This window comes from Triticum urartu, chromosome 5 (genome assembly GCF_003073215.2).
Source record: "Triticum urartu cultivar G1812 chromosome 5, Tu2.1, whole genome shotgun sequence".
NCBI classification, from domain to species: Eukaryota; Viridiplantae; Streptophyta; class Magnoliopsida; order Poales; family Poaceae; genus Triticum; species Triticum urartu.
Genome location: NC_053026.1, coordinates 640,512,887 through 640,533,382, shown reverse-complemented (window position 1 = coordinate 640,533,382; position 20,496 = coordinate 640,512,887). Strand labels below are relative to the sequence as shown.

Here is a 20,496-nt window from a genome sequence, read left to right as displayed (position 1 = left end):
TATTATTATATTTCCTTGTTCATATAATCGTTTATTATCCATGCTATAATTGTATTGATAGGAAACTCAGATACATGTGTGGATACATAGACAACACCATGTCCCTAGTAAGCCTCTAGTTGACTAGCTCGTTGATCAATAGATGGTTACGGTTTCCTGACCATGGACATTGGATGTCATTGATAACGGGATCACATCATTAGGAGAATGATGTGATGGACAAGACCCAATCCTAAGCCTAGCACAAAGATCGTGTAGTTCGTATGCTAAAGCTTTTCTAATGTCAAGTATCATTTCCTTAGACCATGAGATTGTGCAACTCCCGGATACCGTAGGAATGCTTTGGGTGTACCAAACGTCACAACGTAACTCGGTGACTATAAAGGTGCACTACAGGTATCTCTGAAAGTGTCTGTTGGGTTGGCACGAATCGAGACTGGGATTTGTCACTCCGTGTAAACGGAGAGGTATCTCTGGGCCCACTCGGTAGGACATCATCATAATGTGCACAATGTGATCAAGGAGTTGATCACGGGATGATGTGTTACGGAACGAGTAAAGAGACTTGCCGGTAACGAGATTGAACAAGGTATAGGGATACCGACGATCGAATCTCGGGCAAGTACAATACCGCTAGACAAAGGGAATTGTATACGGGATTGATTAAGTCCTTGACATCGTGGTTCATCCGATGAGATCATCGTGGAACATGTGGGAGCCAACATGGGTATCCAGATCCCGCTGTTGGTTATTGACCGGAGAACGTCTCGGTCATGTCTGCATGCTTCCCGAACCCGTAGGGTCTACACACTTAAGGTTCGGTGACGCTAGGGTTATAGAGATATTTGTATGCGGTAATCCGAAAGTTGTTTGGAGTCCCGGATGAGATCCCGGACGTCACGAGGAGTTCCGGAATGGTCCGGAGGTAAAGAATTATATATAGGAAGTGCTATTTCGGCCATCGGGACAAGTTTCGGGGTCACCGGTATTGTACCGGGACCACCGGAAGGGTCCCGGGGGTCCACCGGGTGGGGCCACCTGCCCCGGGGGGCCACATGGGCTGTAGGGGGTGTGCCTTGGCCTATATGGGCCAAGGGCACCAGCCCCAAGAGGCCCATGCGCCAAGAGAGAAAAAAGGGGAGAGTCCTAAAGGGGGAAGGCACCTCCGAGGTGCCTTGGGAGGATGGACTCCTCCCCCCTTGGCCGCACCCTTCCTTGGAGGAAGGGGCAAGGGCTGCGCCTTCCCCCTCTCCCTTGGCCCTATATATAGTGGGGAAAAGGAGGAGCAACGATACCTAAGGCCTGGCGCCTCCCTCTCCCTCCCGTGACACATCTCCCTCCTCTCGCAGCGCTTAGCGAAGCCCTGTTGGAATCCCGCTACTTCCACCATGTCGTCGTGCTGCTGGATCTCCATCAACCTCTCCCTCCTCCTTGCTGGATCAAGGCGTGGGAGACGTCTCCGTTCCGTACGTGTGTTGAACGCGGAGGTGCCGTCCGTTCGGCACTAGGATCATCGGTGATGTGGATCACGACGAGTACAACTCCATCAACCCCGTTCTCTTGAACGCTTCCGCGCGCGATCTACAAGGGTATGTAGATTCACTCCTCCCTCGTTACTAGATGACTCCATAGATAGATCTTGGTGACACGTAGGAAAATTTTAAATTATTGCTACGTTCCCCAACAATCGGTAGTACATGGAACGGGTGGCCCGCTCGGTTGCTTTGATGAAAGCAAAGGTAGACCGGCTAGTGAGCCACGTCTGACAAGAACTACGGTCACTCGAGAGAAGGTTCATTGAGATGGGCGCGAAACCGAACACGCAACGGCCATCTTACGAGGAAACAAAAATTGAAGCACGAATTATTGAGTTGAACTTCACTGCTGGATTCAATAGCCAGTGGTCGGGCAGCGGCGCCACAACCAGTCACGCACGGGAGCGAAAGGGCTGCGGTTGGGCGTCACGTGAGTTTGCGACAGCCGCCCAAGTGACTAATATTTGGAGCACTTGGTGCCTCATTTTATGGTTGCCCAAATAAAAATGCAAAAAAAATTATGGTTAGACTGCTGTTGAAGAGGGGTTTTGCCTCCGGGTGCCCTAAAATAGGGCAGCTATTGGAGGACGGTAAAGTTTGGTTTGTGTATATACACTTTACATGAAAAAAATAGTTAGATAAAAAGTAAAAAAAATGAAAATAAACTTGACCTTTCATTGTACTCGTAAAAAATCCCACGAAAGAAAAAAAAACCGTTGACTTAAGAAAAAAAAGTAGGTAAAATAGTGATTTGTATATAGCAATAAATTACTATTTTTCCATGACGAACGGTGTTTTTTATTTGCAAAAAAATATACTATTGCAAAATAAATTCAACCTTATTTTAAAAACTTATGAACTTTTTTGAATTTTATAATTATTTTTTTCTCTATATCGGGTTTATATACACCCAGGATCTATATCGGATGTATATACACCTAGGTACCAAACGGCATTTCCCAGCTATCGGAGATGCTCTTATGTCCTGTTCAACACTAATTGCACTATGATGATCCATAAGTATAGGGGATCTATCGTAGTCCTTTCGATAAGTAAGAGTGTCGAACCCAACGAGAAGCAGAAGGAAATGATAAGTGATTTCCAGCAAGGTATTCTCTGCAATTACTGAAACAAGTGGTAACAGATAGTTTTGTGATAGGATAATTTGTAACGAGCAACAAGTAACAAAAGTAAAAAAAATGCAGCAAGGTGGCCCAATCCTTTTTGTAGCAAAGGACAAGGCTGGACAAACTCTTATATAGAGAAAAGCGCTCCCGAGAACACATGGGAATATCATCAAGCTAGTTTTTATCACGCTTATATGATTCGCGTTTGGTACTTTGATAATTTGGTATGTGGATGGACCGGTGCTTGGGTACTGTTCTTACTTGGACAAGCATCTCACTTATGATTAACTTCTATTGCAAGCATCCGCAACTACAACAAAAGTATTAAGGTAAACCTAACCATAGCATGAAACATATCGATCCAAATCACCCCCTTACGAAGTAACGCATAAACTAGGGTTTAAGCTTCTGTCACTCTAGCAAACCATCATCTACTTATTACATCTCAATGCCTTCCTCTAGGCCCAAATAATGGTGAAGTGTCATGTAGTCGACGTTCACATAATACCACTAGAGGAGAGACAACATACATCTCATCAAAATATCAAACGAATACCAAATTCACATGACTACTAATAGCAAGACTTCTCCCATGTCCTCAGGAACAAACGTAACTACTCACAAAGCATAAACATGTTCATAATCAGAGGAATATTAATATGCATATAAGATCTGAACATATGATCTTCCACCAAATAAACAACTAGCATCAACTACAAGGAGTAATTAACACTACTAGCAACCTACTAGCACCAATCCCGGACTTGGAGACAAGAATTTGATACAAGAGATGAACTAGGGTTTTGAGAGGAGATGGTGCTGATGAAGATGTTGATGAAGATTGCCCTCTCCCAATGAGAGGAGCGTTGGTGATGACGATGGCGATGATTTCCCCCTCTGGGAGGGAAGTTTCCCCGGCAGACCAGCTCCGCCAGAGCCCTAGATTGGTTCCGTCAAGGTTCCGCCTCGTGGCGGCGGAGTTTCGTCCGAGAAGATGGCTTATTATTTTTTTCCCATCGAAAGACTTCATATAGCAGAAGATGGCCACCAGAGAGCCATCAGGGGGCCCACGAGGTAGGGGGCGCGCCCCCCACCCTCGTGGGCAGTGTTGGAAATATGCCCTAGAGGCAATAATAAAAGCATTATTATTATATTTCCTTGTTCATGATAATTGTCTTTATTCATGCTATAATTGTGTTATCCGGAAATCGTAATACATGTGTGAATAATAGACACCAACATGTCCCTAGTAAGCCTCTAGTTGACTAGCTCGTTGATCAACAAATAGTCATGGTTTCCTGACTATGGACATTGGATGTCATTGATAACGAGATCACATCATTAGGAGAATGATGTGATGGACAAGACCCAATCCTAAACATAGCATAAGATCGTATAGTTCGTTTGCTAGAGTTTTCCAATGTCAAGTATCTTTTCCTTAGACCATGAGATCGTGTAACTCCCGGATACCGTAGGAGTGCTTTGGGTATACCAAACGTCACAACGTAACTGGGTGACTATAAAGGTATACTACGGGTATCTCCGAAAGTGTCTGTTGGGTTGACATGGATCAAGACTGGGATTTGTCACTCCGTATGACGGAGAGGTATCACTGGGCCCACTTGGTAATGCATCATCATAATGAGCTCAAAGTGACCAAGTGTCCGGTCACGGGATCATGCATTACGGTACGAGTAAAGTGACTTGCCGGTAACGAGATTGAACGAGGTATTGGGATACCGACGATCGAATCTCGGGCAAGTAACATACCGATTGACAAAGGGAATTGTATACGGGGTTGCTTGAATCCTCGACATCGTGGTTCATCTGATGAGATCATCGAGGAGCATGTGGGAGCCAACATGGGTATCCAGATCCCGCTGTTGGTTATTGACCGGAGAGCGATCTCGGTCATGTCTACATGTCTCCCGAACCCGTAGGGTCTACACACTTAAGGTTCGGTGACGCTAGGGTTGTAGGGATATGTATATGCAGTAACCCGAATATTGTTCGGAGTCCCGGATGAGATCCCGGACGTCACGAGGAGTTCCGGAATGGTCCGGAGGTAAAGAATTATATATAGGAAGTGCTATTTCGGGCATCAGGACAAGTTTCGGGGTCACCGGTATTGTACCGGGACCACCGGAGGGGTCCCCGTGGTCCACCGGGTGGGGCCACCTGTCCTGGGAGGCCACATGGGCTGTAGGGGGTGCGCCTTGGCCTACATGGGCCAAGGGCACCAGCCCCAAGAGGCCCATGCGCCTAGGGTTTCAAGGGAAGAAGAGTCCTAGGAGGGGAAGGCACCTCCTAGGTGCCTTGGGGAGGAGGGATTCCTCCCCTTGGCCGCACCCCCCTAGGAGATTAGATCTCCTAGGGCCGGCACCCCCCCTTGGCCCTCCTATATATATTGGGGAGATGGAGGACTTCTTACCCCATGCTTTTGGTGCCTCCCTCTCCCTCTCCAACACCTCCTCCTCCTCCATAGTGCTTGGCGAAGCCCTGCCGGAGTACTGCAGCTCCATCACCACCACGCCGTCGTGCTGCTGCTGGAGCCATCTTCCTCAACTTCTCCTTCCCCCTTGCTGGATCAAGAAGAAGGAGACGTCACGCTGACCGTACGTGTGTTGAACGCGGAGGTGCCGTCCGTTCGGCGCTAGGATCTCCGGTGATTTGGATCACGTCGAGTACGCCTTCCTCATCCCCGTTCTTTGAACGCTTCCGCGCGTGATCTACAAAGGTATGTAGATGCAATCCAATCACTCGTTGCTAGATGAACTCCTAGATGGATCTTGGTGAAACCGTAGGAAAATTTTTGTTTTCTGCAACGTTACCCAACAGGCAGGGTGTGCCCCCTGGTGAATCTCTTCCGCTGAGTATTTTTTATATATTCTGAAAACGTCTTCTGTGAAGTTTCAGGACTTTTGGAGCTGTGCAGAATATGTCTCTAATATTTGCTCCTTTCCCAGCTCAGAATCCCAGCCGCCGGCATTCTCCCTCTTTATGTAAACCTTGTAAAATAAGAGAGAATAGGTATAAGTATTGTGACGTAATGTGTAATAACAACTCATAATGCAATAAATATCGATATAAAAGCATGATGCAAAATGAACGTATCACACTACACTAAAATACTATGTGTATCTTTTGAATATAGTGCACATCTTTAAGTACTTGCATATATTTGACTCCCTCTATTTTTTTATTTGAACAGGAGAAGGGTCCAGAAGGACCCTGAAGCTGCATTAATATTGAAACAGTGGTAGTACACAACACATTAAATAAAGACCCATAAGCAGACCTAAACTGCAAACAGTCCCTTACTTTTACAAAGAGAACCCCAAAACATAGATGGAAAACACGATCGGGTCCTCAATACCCTCACCACGGACACAGCTCCATCGTCGTCGGGGACGACACCAGTTGGGACGACGGAGCTTCCATGACACCTCGTCCCAGATTCCACAATGATGATGTACTGCCTCTGATTTGGCAACTTGGCCTGGAGGAAGAAGAAAAGCCGCCCTACCAAGCAGTCATGGCCTGGAGGATATGGTGATGTGATGAAGCCAACCGGTGACCAAACGAAAACAGATAGAGCTGGTACTCCGAACTTGACTCTCAACAAAAAAATTACATGAAGAGAGGAGAGCTTTCGAGAGGGAGCGAGGTTTGCCAATGAGGGTGGAGTTCCGTGAGTGGATATTTGACTCCCTCATGGTTGAGCTCTTCAAAACGGTTCCAAAGACGGATATATTTTTATCAAATTATGGACCAGAGCTAATATGGACCGATGGCGCATATGAACATGATTAGTACAAAGTTGTTCGATATAAGATTTTATATTAACAAAGGTTGGAATCTTGAAAAGTGTAGTACTAGTAGTGCTTGGAATCCATGGTTTTGTACAAGTGGCCTGAGAGAGAACTGGTTATATATGGCTTTATGGGACAGTACTGCCCAAAGCCCAAAGGTAAACAAGTTGTTAGGAAAGCTGGACACCAAGCAGTCAACTTGGGAAGCTACCTACAAAAATTTGCAATAAAGTTAGGAAAGTAGGAGTATTCGCGACATTGGGTTTCAGATGTTGGCATCTGGTGTGCATGCTTCCTCCAACCAACCTATCTCTCTCTATCCCTCTTTCATGTGCTTTGCATTGTTGCGTGTGTATGAGAGCATTCTATTCGAAGAAAGGTCATCAAGCGACGCTTTGGCCGAGTGGTTAAGGCGTGTGCCTGCTAAGTACATGGGGTTTCCCCGCGAGAGTTCGAATCTCTCAGGCGTCGTTTCCTTTTTGTTTCGCCATATTTTTCTCTGGATGGGTCACAATTACTAACGTGGCTCTGGTTGCCCTTGGGCCCACCGAATGACAGTATTGGTTTTATAGAAGGACTTGTTGTTTTTATTGGATTTTTCTCTCTTTGCTCTTCTGATTAATAAAAAACAATACGTTGTTGCTTTTGGCGTACTGTTCGGTCTATAGTATTGCGTACTTGTATGAGAATAATCGAGTGGTAGCTAGTACTATCATTGTACGCAACGCAAACGCATCCTGCATGGTTCAGCTGCACGCCTTCACTAGTGCATGCGCAATCTATGTAATGTGTCTATCAGTCTGTGACTTGACGAAGCCACATGGCAACCCAACCAAGCAAAGCCTCGCCACTAGTATATACAGACACCCAAAACTTGCCACAATTTGTAGACATGGATGGCGATGCCTGAGCTAATCACATGCATCTACACTAACTGACCGAACTAATTTGTTGCACTCTCGACCGATCTTTCCTGCATAGTTGATGGATGATGTCAAGCGGTGCGGTGGATCGAGCTGGGCACGTGGATCATACATACCGAAACCGCAGCAACTCCGGATATAGTATCATGGATGGGTTGACGGACGTACGCTTGTGTTGGCTGACGGGGACACTCCAACAGCAGCTGGGCAGCTCAAGAGGAAATTGAGCGGCAAACGCATGTGGACGGATGTCTGCGCGCGCCATCTCACATCTCAGCCATGCATTATAGACCTCGCCCGCCCGCTAACGACGACTTGCTTATCAGCTGATCGTCCTGATCATCATCAGACCATCATCATCTCACAAACTATCAATCATCTTCAAAAGACCACGCAGTAAGTAATTAGCCTGTCGCCAAAAGGAAGGGACGCGCCTAGCTAACTGATCAATCAAATTAAATTTAAATCGATGGAAGCAGCTAGCTTAATCATATGCATGCATGTACACCGTGATGAAAAGCGATGGAGGCGGGCAGGCCCAGAATTTCATTCATCGTACAGGAGAGAAATAAAGAAGCTAGCCTTTTGCAAAAGCATAAAGGCTCCAACCGAACCGGTCGACCATAAAGAAAAGTAGTAGATACTGGTATTTCTGCAGCATGCGTACGTACTTTATGTGTGTGTATAAGTACGTATATAATATTATGTTGATAAAGTAAACAGTGGTCCGCCCGTGCTAGTACACATTGTCTTTTCCCCTAACAACAAAAACAAGCACGTACACGTGCACTTGGCTGCATGCTTGCTTCGTACACGTGCATGCCCTGCGATTTTGATTTGATCCGCCACCACAGCCGTTCTTTGTTGTGAAAACTGAATTAGGAGCCTGAAAAAATTATGTGTAAAAAAAAGCCTGAAAAAAATTGTTGATCGGGACAAAAGAAGGAAGGGGAGGAAAAGGAAGAGATTTCCTATTTTTATTAAGTAAGAGCAACTCCAATGTTCGTTCGCCCGCGTCCGTTTAGGTCGGCGTGGACAAAAGTGGCGGCCCAACGCGCCGACCCAAACGGACGTGCGTTCGTTTTTCGTCCGCGGGCGACCCATTTCAAGCCCATTTTTGAGCCGGATTTGCGTCGGCGCGGACACGAGACGGACGGGCGCGCGCCTACTCCTCTCCCCGGGCCCGCCTGCCGGTACCAGCCACAACCATTTCCCCCATTTTCTCAAAAACGCTCCCGCCAACGCGCGCCCCTCGCCCCCAAACTAGCGATGGAGGACGCCATCGACCTCGACCTCGACGCCGCCGCCGGCCTCGCCTTCCTCGCCTCGTCCGGCGTCGTCGCCCCCTCCGAGAAAGGCAAGCCTCGTGCCCCGCGCAAGACCGCCGCGGCGACCAAGCCAAAGAAGGCGCTGACGCCCGAACAGCGGGCAAGGGAGTCGGGCAAGAGGAAGGGCCGGAGGCATGCCGCGGACGCGAGGGATGAGGCCGCTGCGCAGGCCGCCGCCGCGCAGCAGGAGTTCACCAACGCCCGCGTCGCCGCTGTAACGAGGGAGCGCCGACGTTTCAAAGAAGAGCAAATGAGCGCTTTCATGGAGATCCAAAGGGGGAGGCTTGACCTTGACACCGAGAAAGCAAGCCAAGATGTTCGAGCTCGAGGCCGAGAAGCAAGCGAAGATGCTAGAGATCGAGGCCGCCAACGCCAAGACAAAGGCGAAAGAAGTGGCTCTTGCAAGCATGATGACCGGGGTGGAGATCATGAAGGTGGATCTCAACGCCTTGTCGCCAAGGAAAAGGCCGTGGTTCGAGAAGATGCAGGCCGACATGCTTAAGTTCCAGGACGACTGATCTATGGCGTCGGGGGCCATCTTTTTGTATGCCGGCAGGTGTGCGGGCATGACCACGGGAGCCGCGGTGGCGTGATTGAACTCCAAGTCCCATCATTTTTTGCGTGCTGGCATGTGTGCCGGCCGGCTGGCGAGCGAGTGCGCCAGCAGGAACTGTGGTATTTTCTGAAACCGGCATTGTATGCCGGTGCTGGCATGGTGCCGACATGAGACATGGCCGCTGGCATGATCGGTCGCGGGCCTTTTTTAATTCAAAAGTTGAATGCGGACATGGAATGGGTCGGCGCGTTGGGCGCATTACCGACCCAAATGCAAAACTGGGCGGACGCCGGGCGGCCGGCCGACCAAACGAACAAAAAGCGAACAAATGCGCCGTCCGTTTGGGTTGCCCCATTGAAGTTGCTCTAATCCCTTCATTAAAGTTAAGTCATCTATTTTGAAACAGAAGGAATAATACTAAGAGGCAGCTGCAACGCACACACCAAAGAGAGATCGAGGATAATCACGCGACAGCGAAAAAAGGTTTGCCACACTTGGCAGTTGGCAGTATGAGCTGAGGTTATTACTCGCGCATGCTAATTAATTTGTACTCTCTGTATAAAGAAATATAAAAACATTTAAATCATTAAAATAGTGATCTAAACATTTTTATATTTCTTTACAGAGAGAATATTTAATCAACCACTTAGTTAGGGGATTGATTAACAAGCGCCGGCAGGCGGTGGTGGTGTGCGGTGTGGACGGTAGAGAGCCAGACAGACAGCACAAACGACAACCTCCTAAACCGCACGTCGAGACATGCAGTACAGACGCACGGGACAAAGCAAAAAAACATCACGGAGCCGGCCAGGTGATTCCTTGGGAGCGCAGAGTTCCATCTGTTCCTCCAGCGTCCAGGACTGCTATTTGCCTGCCGTTCATCATATCCACTGCATTAGCGAACGATCCACTTAACGTTACGCCATTTCTATCTGTACTTGAAAGAAAAAACAAGTTTTCCCATCAAAATAATACTTCCTCCGTTCCGAATTACTTGTCGCAGGTATGAATGTATCTAATTGTATTTTAGTTCTAGATATATCCATTTCTGCGACAAGTACTCCCTCCGTTTCTAAATATTTGTAGATTTCAAATGATCATCACATACAGATGTATATAGATATATTTTAGAGTATAGATTCACTTATTTTGCTTCGTATGTAGTCACTATTTAAAACTTCTAAAAAAACAAATATTTAGGAACAGAGGGAGTAATTTGAAACGGAGGGAGTACTATCATGATGAAAAAACAAGTTAACGTCACGCCACGCATGCAGGCCCGCTCACCAACCCCCCGTCCTCATCCTCGCACCATGCGGGCGTGGGTAGTGCGTACGTACACACGTATTTATTTTTTGAAGGGTACGTACACACGGCAGCAGTCACAGATTTTACTACTACGTGTTGTGCATAGACAGAGTCACACCACACAACCAATGGCTCAAACACATCAAGTTCCTAAGCCTAAATATCAGGTGCGTTGCAATTCGTTTTTAGTTGAGGTGCATCGCGATTGCTGCAAGTAAAACATTTTAATAATATCTATATCTATATCTATATTTTGGAGGCAGATCCAACTGATCTCGGCCATCAAACTAAGTCAATCCAACGACCTAGACTGCTCTAATGGCGAGCGTTCGACGTGTTTAACATACAATTAATATCATGCCAAATATTGCACTAATCACAGAATTAATCTATATCTATATCTATATCTATACAATATAAAAAGAACCAAAGGGGCAGATCCAACTGATCTCAGCCATCAAACTAAGTCAATCCAACGACCTAGATTGCTCTAATGGCGAGCGTTCAACGTGTTTAACATGCAATTAATATCATGCCAAATATTGCACTAATCATAGAATTAATACATAAATAATAGCATACCTAATATCCACATGTAATTTATATATTACCTAAATATTAACGTGCATTGCACCTACGCATTTACTAGTACCCGCAAAAAGAACTTCTTAATATAATTGTCAATTGATATCTTTAATTGATTAAGTAGCAGTAGTCGCATTTTTACAAGGCCCACTTTAAGGGCCCTTTTGATTCAAATGTTTTTCATTGGGAATTTGGAACGATTGTTGATCCAACCCATCAGGACCGCAAACCCACTTTAACTTCGTTTGTCGGCCCCGTCACAGGAGAGGGCGGGAACCCATGGCTTCACTCTGATGGTGGTAGGGCTAGAAATAAAGTTAGGTATTGTCTTCAAACAACGGTGATGAGACGATGATACCCCGCCGCCGACGTGGAATAACGTATTCCCCGCCCATCCACGGTCCGACGATTCTTTTTCGCATCGTCGAGAGGTGTGTGAGGATGATGTGTCCTTCGATCTGATTCTTTGGTATGGCTTTTTTGTTTTCAGGGTTGTCTTGGTAGCGCCGTCCTATGCGGCGGACAACGTGGTTGTGCATCTAAGTCCTCCGGCTCCAAGTTCAATCGATTAAGGGTGGCTTAGCATTCGCCTCATCGAGAAACGTGTGAGATTTGTGTTCCTCAACTTCATTTGGTCGAAACTAAAGAGTTCCGCGGGTCCTTATCAACATTATCTTCTATATATGCGGCTTGCTATGCGGACCACAGCTATCGACGCCTTCTAGTCTAAATCGACGATTTATTGGCCATTGTTTCTACAAGTTCTTGGGTTTAAAAATTTGCTTTGTTGAGACGGAGAGACAACGAGGATTGCTCATGACGCGCCATCGATGAATGTAGGAGAAATAAGACTTTGGTGGCATTTTCATGGCAATTTATATTGACGTGATGATGACAAATTTATTTTGGAAGAACGACAACTTCCTATCAAATTAAACAGACCGAGGCAAATTTACCATACTACTGGCTAACTAAATTTGACATCCTCAGCAGACATAATTTGCCATAAAAGCGTTGGATTTGCCATGCTTGAAAGTCTGACGTTTGCTGGATATTCGGGTCTAAAGAAACCCTCATCCAAATCCATGTTACTTCTGTTAGCACTAGCAGCGGTAATTAGCAGAGTGAGAGAGAGTGTGTAAAAACGAAAAGCCAGCCGCAGTGTGCTGGAGGGGAGAAGAGGAGAGAATAGCCGGCCGGGGCCGGGGCCGGGTAGGCGGGCAGCACTATGACGGGAGAGAAAGTGAAGAGGCCCCACCGGTCAACCACCCTACCTCTCCTCCTCCCCCTCCATTATTCTATTGCTGTCTTTTAATTGCTTCTCACCGTCGTCCGGTGGAGCAAATGGAAATGGACAAGCAGAGTCGCCTTAGAAATCTCGCAACATCTGATTAACGCGCTCGGCTCGGATCTTTTTCTTTTTGTGCAGTTCCGCCGGCTCCCTAATTAAGATTCCCCTTTTCCTCCTCCTCCTTCCCCCCTCTCTCTCCCTCCTCCTCCTCCGCGGCGCGGCGCAATGATTTCCGCCCCCCTGCTGCTCCGGTACCGCCCGGGAGCACACTAGCCAGCAGGTAGCAGTACCAGGAGTTGGAGGAGGAGGAGGAGGAGCTCCCGCCGAATCTGCTCCGGGTGGTCCTACGCACAGCGCCACCTGCCGTATCGACGACCGGTTTCGGCCTCGGCCGGGGGTCGTCGGCGCGGCGGGCGGGATGTTCAAGCTCCACCGCCACCGCTCCTCGGACCGGAGCGTCGGCGAGCGCTTCGAGTTCAGGTTCTCCAGCTTCCGCGCCGTCATGGTGAGCCCGCCCGTCCGTCACCCGCCCAGATTCCCCCCCTCGCCCCCTTAGCTTACTACCACTAGCACCTCCGCCCGCTGTCGATTCGAGCGGCGGTGGCGGCATTGGGGAGATCGCGCGCGCGTTCCGGAACTGCCAATCGCGTTGCTCCTCTGCTTGATCTACGACTACTATTTAGCTAGATCAAACCATACTCACCATACTACGCCCGCCTATGTAGAGATTTCATTTCTAGCTAGCTAGCTGTGTCACACACCTGACCTAACCTAGCCACTACTAGTAACCTGTGTTTAATGGTTGCTGCGTGATCTGGCCATTATGATGATCCCCCAATCCAAGCCTACCTCTGTGTGTGTGTGTGTGTGTGTGTGTGTGCGCGCGCGCGCGTGTGCGACATTTGGAATTGGACCACCATGTCACAGATCAAACCAGCGCTGCACGGGCAACTTTCCACTGGCAATTGCCTCTTTCTAGTTTTTCTAGAAGAATAAAAAGCACGGTATTCTCCTTTCTGGTTGGTGTTTCACAGTTATTCTGAGAATCTCCTATTAATAGATAGGAGTAGATTACTGCAGGATGGTGTTCCATTTCTCTAAGGGCAGGTTTCCGGAAGAAATGCCAGTGAACCTGTCTTACGATTTTTATTTTTGTCGGAAACAGCATTCAACTTCAGTTTCAGTATGCTCAGGGTGCCAGGCTTATTTCCTGTGGTACACGCGCTAGGTGTATTTACTGTTTTTTCGACGACTCTGATCGATCTGACTTGTATTCTACAGGTCCCTGCAGTATCGGACAGGATGTTCCTTTCGATAGTCTCCGTGGATACCGGGAAAACCATCGCCAAATCCAGTAAAGCGGCTGCCCGCAGTGGAATCTGCCAATGGCCCGATTCCATATCAGAACCGATATGGTTTTCTCGAGACGCAGTGTCAAAAGAGTTTGATGAGTGCCAATACAAGATTGTTGTTTCTGTGGTACGTATGAGTATTCATAGCGTACTACCGCGTTCTATCTAGCCACCTTTGTTTTTCAATCTCACTGGTATGGATGTATGGATATTTGTGGACTAGTATTTGTTTTGCTGAACAATTCAATCCCTTGTTGCAGGGATCAATAAGAACTGGTATTCTTGGCGAAATTTTCCTAAACCTGTCCAACTTTCTGAATTTGGCGGACCCAACTGCTATCTCTATGCCGTTGAAGAGATGCAACTCGGGAACAGTTTTGCAGGTAAGCGAGTACCGTGCAACTGTTTCCTTTTTAAAGATTTTTTGGGTGCTCGTGTATATGGTCCTGTAACCTGAAAATGGTGTCAACTCACTCAACTCTTAGTTTTTATGCTTTTTCATTTATTCTGCTTATGGTGACATTGGTTGCTTCTCGTTTGCAGCTTAAAGTTCAATCTCTTGGCACAAAGCCTAAGTTGGGGTAACTAATTCAACTTGAGTTTTACTCTTTCCTTATTTCCCATTTATAGCTCCAATGTGCACACTTCACACTGAAGACCCTGCAATCTCTTTATATTGCTCTCCCATTGTTTTTGCTGTCTGCAAGTGTTGATACTCTATTATAACCTTGGCATATCTATACAGTGGTGTGAGATCTTCAAGGGACATGCCTCCTCGTATCAGTGACCATTGTCTAATAAATGACGACATGGATAACAAATCAGATGGCTCTGATAATACGGCCAACAGGAGTGTCCGTTCTTCGTCAGGAACTCCTTTAGGGGGCACTTATCAAGATGAACCTGGAAACAGGGTATGCTGATATTCAGAACAATGCTCTCCATCCTAAGTTCATTTTTTCAGAACAGTGTTTCCTTTAACGAGCGTGCAATGCATGCTTTGAGTTATGTTTCTATTAATTTATTTGCACCTTTTGAATTTTATTTTAGTAATAATAACTTGATTCTTGATCATTTAGACACATCTTCCCACACTGATGATACCACTCTTCAGGAAAGTCAAGCTAGCTTGTCATTTGACTGTTTCTGGTGCCTACAGATATCGAGAAATATGTCTCTTGTTGTCAGTATAACTGGTTAAATATCACAAGAATATTCGATTACAGATCCAAGTTCTTCTCTTTTCCATGCTGTTGTTCCATCTGTTTGCAGTCTAACTACTCTAGGATAGTTGGAAGTAAACACCCCATGTTCCAACAGCAGTTACATACTTCCAATCCATGAATCTTCTCTTTTCTGCAGCTAATAGCAGACTTCAAATGTTCATTTGCCTATTTGCCCTTGATCATCGCATTATGTCTTAAGTTTATTTTTGATCTTTCTAGCATTGTTTATTTTAAGTACTCATTAGTCTTGCATCAAGCTGTGGCTCCACATGTATATAAATTGTATTTTATTTGTTTAAATTCACAATCATGATTTTTTTTATGTAATGCCCTGTCAGAGTATTATGTGTAAATAATGGGTGTCTCCTTTTTTCCCTTCAGGAAATGAGTTTCTCAGCTTCAGGGTCTCACCGGAGCTCCAATTCTGGAGATAGTACCCAAGATAGAACAAATTTGTCTCCGATAGACAACACTAATGGTGGATTGTATGTCGGAAGGCAGGATTCAGGTAGTTCCTATGTTAGCGCTGGCCGTGGTGATGAAGGATTGAGATCAAACAATTCATCTTTCAGTTCCCGGGCTTCAGGTCCAAACACGCTGCAAGGAAATACTCCAAAATCCTTTTCAAATGGGATTGCTCAGTCATCTTTGGGGACAACTGATTCATCTAAAGATCTTCTTGAAGCTGCTGAAGAAACAATTGAAGAACTCCGTGATGAGGCAAAAATGTGGGAACGACATTCTCGCAAATTGAAGGCTGATCTAGAGGCGCTGAAGAGGGAATGCTCTGAGAAATCAAAGCAACAGACTGAGCTAGCACTTGAACTGTCTGCTGCACATGCTGAGCGGGATTCGTACAGACATGAAATTGAAGAATTGAAGTCATCACGGCAAGAGTCATCTCGGCAAGAGTCATTTCGGCCAGAGTTAAGCAGACGACAAATAAAATCTGTAACCCCCAAACGTGGGGACTGGATCAACATGGAGAAGGAAGTAGAAGACGAGATGAAGTTTCTGAAAGAATCAAATGCAACCTTACAGGTACAGCTGAAGAGCACTCAAGAGGCAAATATAGAGCTTGTTTCTATTCTTCAGGAACTGGAAGAGACCATAGAAGAACAGAGAGCGGAGATATCTAAAATTTCTGAGGCCAAGGATGTCACTAATACAGATGTATTGAAGAATGGGTTGTTAGTCAAAGAAGACACAGAATGGGCTAGGAAACTGTCAATGAAAGAAGATGAAATTAATACTTTGAGGCAGAAACTAGATCGCCTTCTCAGTATTGAAAATGCAGGTGCCGCAGGTTCTGATACCGTTTATCTTGAATTGGAGAAAGAAAATGAAACTCTAAGGGTAAAAATACAAGAACTTGAGAAAGATTGTTCTGAACTAACAGATGAAAATCTGGAGCTTATATATAAGCTGAAAGAAAGCAGTGTGGGGAAAGGGCAGGATTCTCGTGTTTCAAACAACAGTGAATTGCAAATTGAAAAGCTTACATCACAAATATATGAACTGGAAGAGGAACTTAGAAATAAGGAAATGATGCATGACGGCAGTTTTACCGAGTCATCAGTGTCTAATGCCAAAGAGTTACAGAGGAAGTGTGCTGACCTTGAGCTGAAGCTGCTACGTTTTAGGTCTCAAGGCTTTGAGCTAGAAGAGAAGTTCCGAAAAAGCCAAGAAGAACTAGAACAAAAAAATCTTGAGTTATCTAAGCTGAGAGAGGAGCTTGAAGGCTTGGAAGGTGGTGAAACTGGTGGTGCGAGAGGATACCAATTTAGAGAAGATCTAGAGGACAATGAATCTGAGACAGATATACTGAAGACTAGAGTCCAGCTACAACAGCAGGAAAATGATGACTTGCGGCGCTACAAAGTCGAAACGGAAAATTTGATGTCTGAAATTCAGGCAGAGAAGAGTCTGTTAGAGGAACGCTTGGCAGCATCAGTTAAAGAAAGTAGCATCACTTCCAAATGCTTGGATGAATTGCAACAAGACATTTTGGTGCTTTCTAGCAGCATAGATTCCCATGTGTCTGCTAATAAGGTTCTTGAAAGAAAGATAAATGAACTCGAGAGCTGCAAAGCAGAACTAGAGTTACATATATCAGAGCTTGAACAGGAAAATATAGAGTTATCAGAACGCATATCTGGACTGGAAGCCCAATTATCTTACATTACAAATGAAAAGGAGTCAAGTGAGCTGCAGATGCACGACTCAAAATCCCTTGTCATCAGTCTCAAAGATAAAGTAGAGCGACAACAAGTAGAGATGGATACTCAAAGGGTTGAGTTTAAACAAAAACAGCAAGAAACGCAAAGAAAACTGTCGGAAGCACAGGACGATTCAGAAGTTCTGAGAAGATCTAATTCTAATCTGCAATCTACAGTTGAGAACCTTATTGAAGAGTGCAGTTCCCTTCAAAATCTGACTGCAGATCTCAAGAAGCAGAAGTTGGAATTGCATGGCCGTTTTATGCAACAAGAGCAGGAATTGGATAACTCTAAAAAAAGGATCCTTGATTTTTGTAAAACAGTTGAGTTCCTAGAAGCAAAGCTTTCTTCTCTTCAGAAGGACATATCTTCCAAAGAGCAATCATTGCTGTCAGAACTGGAGAGTATATTCCAGGAGCACACAGAGCAAGAAGAAAAGATAAACCGTGCTCATTTCATGTTAAATAAGATCGAGAAAGAAAAGACTCTTGAGGTAGAGAATCTTGAGAGGGAGGTCGTGAGCCTCACTGCACAGGTCTCCTCCACACACGAGGAGAGAGAAAATGCCACAGTAGATGCCATCCGGGAGGTCTCTGTCCTGCGAGCTGAAAAGGCCAAACTTGAGGCTAATTTCGAAAATGTCAGTGCGCAGTTGAGACATTATGAGTCTCAACTGGAGGACCTTCGCAAGGAGTCCAAAAGCAAGATTAAAGGTTTGGTTGATTCTCTTAATGCATCCAAACAGAGCGAGGAAATGTTGACAGCAGATGCAGAACATATGAAGAAGTTGATGGAAACTGCTAAATCCAATGAAGACGAGTTACGGAAGTCTTCTGGTGAACTAGAGTTAAAGCTTAAAGCCAGTGACTATGAGAGACAGCAAATGATGGAAGAAATATCTGACCTGAAACTTCAGGTCCAGAAAATAACAAGTCTTCAAGATGAAGTTTCCAAACTTAGAAGCTCCCTTGACGAGGCTAAGTTTGAAAAGGGAAAATTAAAGGCGCTGCTAGAGTCTGTGACTGAGGAATGTGAAGAACTGAAGGCACAGAAAGCGATGCTAACAGATAAAGTTTCTGAGATGCAAGAGACTTTGGACAATGGTGAAGAAGAAAAACGAAGCAGAATATCTATGCAAGCAAAGCTTGTGAGATTGGAGAGTGATCGATCAGCATCGGAAGCATCACATGTACATGAAGCAGAGTTAAAGAACGAACTTAGTAGGATCAGAAGATCAAATAGCGAATACCAGAGGAAGATACAATCCCTTGAGCAGGAAATTGAGGATCTCACTAGAAAGCAGGTTAGCTATATACAGTACTTATTGTGATGATTAAAGAAAATCACCGCATTGATGTTCCTAATGTCTTGGCATCCCCTTGCATTTCCTTGTATTTTCAGGAGATTGGAGATTCTACAGATATTCAGTCAAAGATTCAAATACTGGAAACTAAGCTTGCAGAGGCTTTGGAGGAAAATAGGACGTACAGGGCTCAACAAAAGAGGTATCCCTTGCACTCTGAAGCCTGAACCTAAATGTTAGCATTATGCATAGAATGGTTATACGTGCTATTACACTTTTCTTTTGTTATGGGTAGTCAGTCTAAGCAAGCATTGACAAGTGACAGCCCTCCCAAAAGTTCTTTTTTTCCTTGTAATGTAATATAAATATCCATGTAATTTTAAATAAAAAATTGACTATTTGCACTGCAGAATGCAATTGCTTATTAGTCGGGCGAGGAAATAGCTTCTACAATCTGTTATGCATTGCAGTATATTCTTAGCTCTTTCTCTATCTTAACTGCTCCTTCATATGAACTGGGACCATGTGAATTGACTAGGTATGACTTTATACACATCACTAGCTGGAGAACCGGTGTTTAAGCTTAATATCATGTCTTGAAGCTAGATTGTACACTGGTATTAACAGAACCTTGAAATCTGTTGGTTACCACTGTTTGTGGAAAATCATTTCATTTTATTGGCTTGAGGGATTGTCCATACTGTAGGTATATGATGGCAGAGGACACATCTCCTAGCAAATCTTTTTATAGGGAAAATTATAGAGGACTCCCGTACATCATAGCAAATCATCTTTTATTGCTGATTTGTTAATTTTCAGCTGTCTATATTCAGAAGATCAGAATTTTCACATATTTTATAATTTTCTTGTACAGTCCCATTGCCGAGGAGCAATCTGCTGGTGGGGACAGGATTTTGCAGCTGGAAGGAGATCTAAGAGATATGAAGGAGCGGTTACTCAATATGAGCTTAGAGTATGCAGAAGTAGAGGCCCAGCGGGAACGATTAGTGATGGAGCTGAAATCTGTCAAGAAAGGGGGGCGATGGTTCTAACATGATGGAGACCTTTTGCCTGCCATAAACATAAGACTGACAACACAGGTACATGGATGCTATTTTCTTGCCAATAAATGATATGATAATTTGGATGGGTAGAGCAACATCTCTCGGTAAACTGTTTTAGGTTTGTTATCAGTGGGATCCCATCATGTACTTTTTGGGTAGAAGATACTTTTTGTCCAGTCCTTATGGATAGTCTAAAGCCTTCTGCTTTTGTAGATGACCCGTCATCAATCAGCGTCATGTCTGCGCCATGACAATACAAGCCATGACAATAGGACTGATGTCAGATTCTCATGATGTGAGAACAAGCAAATGCAGAACCACAGGTCATGTGCCACACTCACTAGTTGGTACCGGTGGATTGCGAGTCTGACTATTTCCCGGAAGAAAAGAAAAGGTCACTTTCAAGAGATGGTCTCCCTGAAGAGGCAAATATTGTGAGGGACCATTTCCTGGAAGAAAAAGCCACCTCACCTGTAAGCCTCACTATGATAATTCCGATTTAACCAATCAATTATGCGATGCCATGTGTTTCTTCATCCAGTATACCAGTTTCTCAGTTGATCGGGAGGGTGAACGTTATTTGTTCATATGGTTACTCAGATCACCCACCATTTACATGGGTATTTACATGATTACATGCAAAGTTCACTTTAACTGTTGATAAATGTTGTTCTTCGTCTTGTTTGTGGAACCAACATGGAAGAGTTTAAGCTAGTAGTACAATAGCTATACTCTTACATTATTGTAATTCAATTTGTAAAATATGAAGGTGTCAACTGCTTAATTATTTTCATTTTCATCGCAAATCGGAAAATTACTTATTGCTTTTGTGGGATATCATCGAGTCCGGTATGAATATATTTTATC

The 20,496-nt window shown here is 45.0% G+C and overlaps 1 protein-coding gene and 1 non-coding gene across 2 annotated transcripts; both read left to right on the top strand.

Annotated features, from left to right (window-relative positions):
- The first annotated feature begins 6,863 nt into the window (after positions 1-6,863).
- TRNAS-GCU lies at positions 6,864-6,945 on the top strand. Its single transcript has one exon. It is a non-coding gene; the product is annotated as a tRNA-Ser (tRNA).
- Positions 6,946-12,508: 5,563 nt separating this feature from the next.
- LOC125511499 (myosin-10-like) lies at positions 12,509-20,435 on the top strand. The gene is made up of 9 exons (XM_048676883.1): positions 12,509-12,970; positions 13,747-13,944; positions 14,078-14,200; positions 14,361-14,398; positions 14,563-14,731; positions 15,425-18,565; positions 18,664-18,767; positions 19,440-19,665; positions 19,843-20,435. Exons 1-8 carry the CDS (start codon positions 12,884-12,886, stop codon positions 19,615-19,617), a joined length of 4,038 nt encoding a protein of 1,345 aa, XP_048532840.1. The 5' UTR covers positions 12,509-12,883; the 3' UTR covers positions 19,618-19,665; positions 19,843-20,435.
- Positions 20,436-20,496: the final 61 nt, after the last annotated feature.